This window comes from Agelaius phoeniceus, chromosome 9 (genome assembly GCF_051311805.1).
Source record: "Agelaius phoeniceus isolate bAgePho1 chromosome 9, bAgePho1.hap1, whole genome shotgun sequence".
Lineage (NCBI taxonomy): Eukaryota > Metazoa > Chordata > Aves > Passeriformes > Icteridae > Agelaius > Agelaius phoeniceus.
This window is the reverse complement of record NC_135273.1, coordinates 164,511-172,457: the sequence shown is the minus strand read 5'-3', so window position 1 is coordinate 172,457 and position 7,947 is coordinate 164,511. Positions and strand designations below refer to the sequence as shown.

The 7,947-nt window shown below is 40.4% G+C and overlaps 1 protein-coding gene across 9 annotated transcripts in view; it reads left to right on the top strand.

The window, feature by feature from the left end:
• Positions 1-1,446: 1,446 nt before the first annotated feature.
• ALDH18A1 (aldehyde dehydrogenase 18 family member A1) overlaps positions 1,447-7,947 on the top strand; it is a 47,162-nt gene continuing 40,661 nt past the window's right edge. For 3 of the 9 annotated variants that reach the window (XR_013183401.1, XM_054637379.2, XM_077182718.1), the window contains exons 1-8: positions 1,450-1,584; positions 2,285-2,406; positions 3,657-3,787; positions 4,701-4,809; positions 4,884-5,002; positions 6,463-6,498; positions 6,813-6,887; positions 6,991-7,116. Coding sequence is in view for 8 of the 9 variants with exons in the window: in XM_054637379.2 (XP_054493354.2) it covers positions 1,487-1,584; positions 2,285-2,406; positions 3,657-3,787; positions 4,701-4,809; positions 4,884-5,002; positions 6,463-6,498; positions 6,813-6,887; positions 6,991-7,116 (816 nt within the window). In the remaining variant the exon portion in view is untranslated. The other 6 variants (XM_077182720.1, XM_077182721.1, XM_077182722.1 and 3 more) reach the window with 6 other exon arrangements.

Here is a 7,947-nt window from a genome sequence, read left to right as displayed (position 1 = left end):
CTCTTTCTGTTCTGCCCTGAAGCAGCTTAAGGCCAACTTCATTATCTGTACTGTGAGTGCTGTTCTTTCTCATTACATACCGTGGAATTCGTGTGACCCTGAGGAGACTAGGCATATAGATTCTGTTTATTCCCAAGCTGCATACTAATGTAGAGCCATGAATGCACATAAAGGGTAAAGAAGGGGAGAAACAAAAGGTTGCAAAGAGATTTAGACAAACTGGAAGTATTACCTATAGACACTATGCATCTTATTCTTTTTGTTCAGAAATTGATCATGATCACATAACTTGTATTATTATTTTCCATTATCAATCTGAATAAAAGTTTAAATCAATCTTTTGATTTTTTTTGTTTTATTTAGGTTTAATCACTTGTTCCTAGAAAGCACTTATAACAAAATCACTGAAACAGTTAATCTACTGAGGAGTGGGTGTATTTCATATAGAATGAAAGACAGTAAATGATAAGTAAATATCCAATGGACAATGACTCTGTTGTCTGTGCTGTCCTTACTTGCCAAAATGTAGTGGCTTAAGGTATCTGTTCTCCATCTTTGCTTCTGGTGAAAATTTAGTACACACTGAACATAGGAATGAAACTACATCAAAACAAAGGCCTTGCCAGTGAGCTTTCCTTTGACAGACATGAGCAAGAGAAGGTTAAGGAAGAGTTTCAAACATGGTATTGCAATGTTTCCAGAGTAAGGAATCCCTGAAGTATCCAACAGCTTAAAACCAGCAAACTTGAGCAGGCCCGTCACAGTACCCGCATTTTTGAAGACCTTTGGCATGCTTCCTTTCATGAATCTGGCTTGACTCCTTGAATGCATACTGACTTTTTAATCTCCACTATATTGCGCCAGTCAGATTCAGATGTTAGGTAGATATTGCCTGAAAAAGAACCTCATAAAAAGTACCTCGAAAAATATTTTTATTTAAAAGATACAACTGTAAAAGCCAAACTCTTCCAGGACTTATCTGTGTGGAATTTTAACTAAGCTCTGGCAGTTGTTTGGGAAAAATTTTCATGACGTCAAAATTAAGAATCTTCTCCTATCTGGTCCACTGGGTAGAAATGCTTCTGATACAAAGTCTAGAATTAGTGAAACACTGTGTTTTTACCTAGGCAGCTCTGCAGACCAATTTATGCACTCTAACGTAAAGTAAAGCAGTGATTACTTAGTGACCAACTCAATTTATAATTTAATATAAATTATATAAATGATCCCAGAATAGGGTAGCTCATGTTGAATGTTAGACACAACTGCTTTTAGCAAAGTCATTATGACATAATATGAATTCATTAATGGTAGATAATTGCTAGTAGCTGTCAACATAGAGTAGCTACAGTTACCTGAAATTAACTCTTTTAAACACGCTATTTTAGAAGAGCACTGCCCCGCCCTGCCCCGCCGGCCGGGCCCCGCCCCTTAGTGCCGCGCAGGCGCTGTGGCTCCGCGGGGTGTGCCGCGCTGGTGGGCGGCCATGCGCGGGTCCCGCGCGGTGCCCCTGCGGCTCCTGCTGATGGCGTCGCTGCTTGCCCTCAGCCCCGCGGGCGCGGCCCAGCGCTCCGGCGGCAGCAGGTGGGTAGGGGATGGGCTTCTGCCGCTGCCGGGGCGGGCCCGGAGACCGGGCTCGGGCCGCGCTCCCGGCGGGAGCTGTGGCTTGGCTGCCTGTGCTTCGCGGTGGTATTGCCGCGCCCCCGGGCCCAGGGTCATCTTAGCGCTGGGCCGGGGACTGGGAAAGGCTTCCCGGGGCAGACAGCACAGTGGCCGAGATGAAGGGAGGCTTGGTTACTCCGTAATGAGACAGTTGGAGGTGGGAGCTGGGAAGTCCGGGTTTAAGTAAAAGGTGCTTTGGAGTGCTGTGAGGAGACGCTCAAACAAGTACAGACCGCAAGATGCTGTCAGTGAGGAAGATGGTTTCAGCTATTGGAGAGTAAAATCTGTCTTTGCAGATTGGCCTTGTGATGAGAACCGAGAGGAACTGTAATATATGGGCACTGATTTTCTTTTTAATCATTTTTTTTCCCAGGAAATGTTAGAGTGATTTTTAATTACACTAACCGAGTGTCCACAAAGTTACTACAATGACAAGAGAGGCTTTCTGTAATTGATTATCAATGCAGATTGTAAACCAGCTCATCTAAACTGATGAAAAGTTTATTTTCATCAAATAAAACTGTGTTGCGTTCTTGACATTATGTAATGTAAAAGATGAAATTATGCAAGTATGGTCAATTTTATAGTTTGCTGGGGGGGATTGGGGGGCTTGTCTTTACAGGTCTATGAGTCAAGTGTGTGTGGAAAAGTCACTAATTTTCAGAAGTAATACCCCTTATTCTACAGACATCGTTTCTGATCCTGGTGGACAAGATCCACTGTTCTGTGTGCAGTTGGATGACTGTAAGCAATCTTTCTTTTCGCATATTTTGATTGCCTCTGCTTAGGGAATATTTTTTTGAACTACATGTTGTAATTGTTGTTAATTATTTTGACTAGAGTTACAGTTTTGGAGAGACCATAGTGAATCAGGATCTTGATCACCAAAGACAAAGATCATTGCACTATTATTAAGGGTAGGGTTTCTGGCTGAGCACAAATAAGTCTTTATTAATTGCTTATGTATCTGAGATACTGTACCTAGTTGGCTACACATAGAGCAGCAGATAAGGGTTGACGTTTAAAGTATCCCACTACTATAATTTTCAGAAAGTGTTTTTCTTATTGTGTCTTGGATTCTTTATTATATATGCTTATTTTCATCCTTTCTTCTCTACTGGTGGTGATTTTTTCCACTGGTAATCATATATACTGTAGGATATGCCATTAACATTCTTTTCTCTTTTTGCTTTCCACATTGTACTTCATTTGAGTGATTCAATGTCCAGTTCCTGGCATTCAGTGCAATTGCTGCGGTCTCACATTTGAACACTTACCATTTTCTTTTTTGAGTTGTCTGGGAATTGTGACCCACAGTTCCATCTGCTTCTGACCTAAATCTTTGAGTATTTTAGGTTGAGAGGGGCTCAGGAGATTAACAGGTACAACAGCTGGTCAAAACAAGGTTAGCTTTTTATTATCTTGTCCCGCTTTCAGCTCTTTACAGATTTTGTCGGAGTGTTTTGCATACAAGGAAGAGCAAAGAAATTATAAGAGGATACCAATAGGAAGTGTGGGTTTTTTTTTAGGATGCCTATTGTCTATTCATACTTATCTTGAGTTTTACCAATTACCAGTTTTACTTAACTATTTTGAATACATTTAATATTGCTTTTAGTGAACTCACAAATGGGTGATTAATTTTGTAATTCAGATTTCATGTGTGTCTAATATGGGCATCTCATGGAAATCACAGCACATATTAATATAGCTGTTAAGGAGTCTTATGCTTTTTGGAAAGTCGCTTTGTGTATTAATACTTGTTTCCTATGAACTGTATTCATGATATCATCCTGTTTTGTAGATCATATTAGCCTATTACAAGTATAACTAGCCTATTATAAGTATAATCCATTATTAATTAATATAAGGCACCAAGTAGCTTACAATTACTAAAGTTATTTATTTTAAAAATATTGGCACAGTATTTACCCTTATCTTCTCTAGTAACTTAATATTGGTGGATTTATTTTTTTTCTCTTTTCAAACTCTAGCAAAGCTGAACTATTTCCAACAGCCACAGGATATCAAAGAATCTGATTTTGCGGAGTTCTTAGAGAAGTATGGCAGGCACTCTTTCTTAGCACCATCACAAGTTCAGCCATCATTCTCTGCTTTTTACCGCGTGAGTTGAAAGAAAATAGCAATCAATTTGCACATATGCTTTTACTAAGCCTCTCTGTAATGATGTCTAATGAGAACAGATGGAAAGATTCTTATTTTGTACCTAGAAGCCATATTATCATAGGATCATAGCATATCCTGAGTCGGATGGGACCCACAAGGATCATCAAGTCCAGCTGCTGGCCCTGCACAGGATGCCCCAGCAATCCCACCCTGTGCCTGAGAGTGTTCTCCAAGTGCTTCTTGGGCTCTGTCAGCCTTGGGACTGTGACCATTACCTGAGGAGCCTGTTCAGGGCCCAGCCACCCTCTGGGGAAGAACCTTTTCCTGATATCCAGCCTGAGCCTCCCCTGACACACTTCCAGCAGTTTCTTTGAGTCCTATCCCTTGTCACAGAGAGCAGAGATCAGTGTCTGCCCCTTGGGAGGAAGCTGCAGAGTGCAGTAAGATCTCCCCTCAGTCTCCTCCAGGCTCAACAAGCTAAGTGACTTTAGCGATCCCTTGTGTGGTTTCCCCTGGAGACCTTTCACCATCTTTGTAGCCCTCTTTGTAGCCCAGAATGCTCTCCAACAGCTTTATGGCTTATGTTGTGGCACCCAAAAGTGCCCTCAGGGCTCAAGGTGAGGCCATACCATGGTGCAGAGCAGACTGGTAGCAGTTGGTGATGCTGAGCCAGATGCACCCAGGACACAGATGGCCCTCCTGGCTACCAGAGCACATTGTTGAACTGTTTATCTCTCAGTACTTTCCATACCTTAGCGTATAAAGTATTTCTGGTCAGTTGCCTTGTATTTAAGAGGTTGGACAACCTTTTAGACAAAACCAGGTGTGCACAGAGAAATATAGATATGTCTCTTGCCCTTGGCATTAGTATTCCACTGTAACTTTGTGATTTCTCCAATTTCTCTTTTCAGGCTGGTGATCCAATCCTCATCTACTTTGATTCATCATCTGTATTGAGCGTGCTTAAACAGCCAATAAAAATGGGAGCCAGTGGACTTTGTGTTGATGGGAATCCTGCTGGTTAGTAAAGGGGGAAGAATATCTTAGGGTGGTTTGCTTCTGTTTTATCTGTTGTCATGTCTTAACTCACGCAGGCTTCCTGGACAGTAAAAGCACAAGCTGTACTCGGATTTTTGCCAACTTGAGCAAGAGCTGCATGACTGACCCTGCCCTAGATGCTGCTTCCTACTACCATGACTTCACTGTGCTAAAGGTGCATTTCAAATTTCTTGCTTTTTGTCAAAATCTGAGTTGTTTGACTTTGCATTGCCTTCCACTGTGACTTCAGATAACTGTAAAACTGAAGGTCATTTGGTATGTCATTCCTGATCTCCCAATTGCTGAGGCCTTCTTGCTGGGAAACTGTGGTAGCTGCTCTCTGGCCTCAGAGAGCAGCAGGCACAACTTTGCCAGGCATAGTCCCAGGGAAGACTGTGAGAAGATCAGAGAAAAGAATGATAAACAATTCTTATCTTCACTTGCTGCACCTGTTGTTGTGAACATGTAGAATGTGTTATGGAGATTTGTTTACCCAGGGGTGATTTCTTAATTGGCCAATGGTGATAGTGTTTAGATTCAAGGACCAATTAAGAAAAACTGTGTCCGACTGTTGGTAAGGACGATGTGTTTCTTAATAAGTATAGTATAATAAAGTGATTGATCAGCCTTCTAGAATCATAGAGTCAATGCTAATTATCACCACATCGGGGATGCTGTGCTACAACAGGAAACCTGTAAAAAAATGTCATGACTGGTGGTAATCCTTCATTTCAAACTACTTTCCAATAAACTTCCATTATTAGCAAATTCTTAATGTATTTAGCAGGTACTTCATTGATACTTCATCGTTCTAATGGCCTATCTAAAATTCTCTCGCATTTTAAACAGATTGTTTATCAAAGTATATCTTGTTTATTCCATCAGCTTGATCAACCAAGCAGTACATGTTCTCAGTAAAGAATTAGGGTGTTTTTTTTACATAAAGTGGTATCTCTAAAATCATACTGATGCCCTCTTATTAATATTAGCTTTATTTATGTCCATATCAATTTCTTTACTATTTATCCTGACAATAAATTCAAAGTAACCAGTTTACTGTTCTGGGTTCATCCCACTCGTTTTACTGAAAGCTTATATGAAAATGTCTCCTCTCAGCTTGTAGAGTTGTTCTGGTTTTCCAAGAGGAAACAACATTGTAAATAGGAGTACATATTAAGGCTGATGACTCAGTATACCCTTCTACTGGAAATCTAAATCTACTTAACTAGTAGAGAATAGTCTATTGATCAGATTTAATTAATGTTTTCAGGACTTTCTTTGTCACTGTTGCCAAAGTACAGTTTTTCCTTAACTGAAGGCTGAAGTATTTGATTGCAGAAGATGGAGTTTCAGGAATGGATCAGAGATGTGGCACTTAAAAGTACCTGCATTCTGCAGGACATTAACTAGGCCAAGCTTAAATTTGTCTTTTGGTATTTTAAAATGCCTTCTGTGAACTATGTCTGTGATTTATAAATTGCAAAATGATGACGTTTACACATCTGGAATAAACAAAGTAATTTTGACAATAACTATTCAGGTTCTTTTGTAACAATTTTATGGCTTTAGTCACAAACACAGCAATTTACTTCACTTTTTCTTGGAATTGTAAAATGGTTTGCTTTTTTTCCCCAGGTCCCAATTAATGACACCGTTATGCCATCCATGAAGGTCAGTCTCATTTCTGGTTCTGAAGGGAAAATGGGAATGTGCTGTGTCCAAGACAAGATTTTTCTTGACAAAAGTAAGACATTATAGAAAAAAAGGACATAATAAGGGTGTATTTTTGAATGAATGGTAGGGCTAAATTCATGGAGGTAGCTTACTTTCCTGGAAAAAGATTGAGGATCTGGAGCAGTGTGATGTGCCCCCCAGATCACAGCAAGGAGGTAAATCTGACTTAGATGGAAAAGCAGTGAAAAAGAGTAAAAAGTGCACTCTCCTTTTAAACAGGTACTGATTGTTAATGTGCTTACTGTCTCCAGGTAAATGTCACTGCAGTCTCACCACCTGGAGCTCCCCACATGAAAGACAGTACATGCGTCAATGTTGTTTCTGAGGTATGTGAATCTTCTTTCCTTTTCGAGCAGCTTACCACAAGCTTCAAGCCATTGCCCAATTAGCTTACTCTGTCTCCTATTATTCTCTACATTGGACTTTCAGGTGATCTATGAGATAGAATATAGTGGCACAAGTGGGATTCAGAGTGTTTCTGTCCAGTTCAAAGTCAGCAACATCTCTGTGAACTCCAGATCCTCTCTGCAGCAGCACTTCACCATGCACTTCTGGGTTAGTATCCCCATCCTCCCTGGAATTTTACCAAGTTTGTAGTCTAGCTTGTGATTAATTTTTGTACAGAAGATACCTGGAGGGGTTAGAGCAGTTTCACTGTGATATAGTAGTAACAGAGTCCTGGGGTACAGATGATTGAAGAGGGGAGGCATTTCTGGTCTCAAATAAAGCATGCTAGTAGAAAAGTCCAGGCTCAGCACAAGCATGCAGTCTTTCATTGCAAAAATTTCAAGGAGCTGATTATTTTTATATGATGAATTTTGCTCTTGGTTTGGTCTGGTGGTTGTTTGGGTGTTTTCTGTTTGTTTGGGGGTTTTTGGTGGTTTTTTGAGGGTGGGATTTTGGGGGCTTTTTTTGGTTTATTTGGTTTTGGGCTTTTTGGCACTGTTTTAGTTTGTTTGGGTTGTTTGTTTGTTTTGGGGGTATTGTTTTGGTTTTTTGTTTGTTTTGTTGCGGGATTTGACTTTGGTATTTTTGGAGGGGGGTTATTTTTTGTTTTTATTTGTTTGCTTGTTGAGGTAGAAGGGAAGATGATAAGTCAGCAGCTTGGCCTTGTGAAGGGAAGGGTTGAAGCTAAGGCTGCATGTGACGTGTTTAGTGTTTGTGAAAGAAGTTACTAAATTTATTCCAGGTACTTAACACTTTTGCCTGTGCAGCAGGAAAGAAAGTTACTTTGAGGGGGGTGGAAATCTGGGAAATACTAATGTGTGTTAAGTTCACATAAATCATGTCCCATGATTTATGTAATTCAATGTAAAATTGAATAAGTGATGACCTCAGGGGTTGGTAAGTGTGCAATGCAATTTTGTTGAAGTTATGCCCAGACTG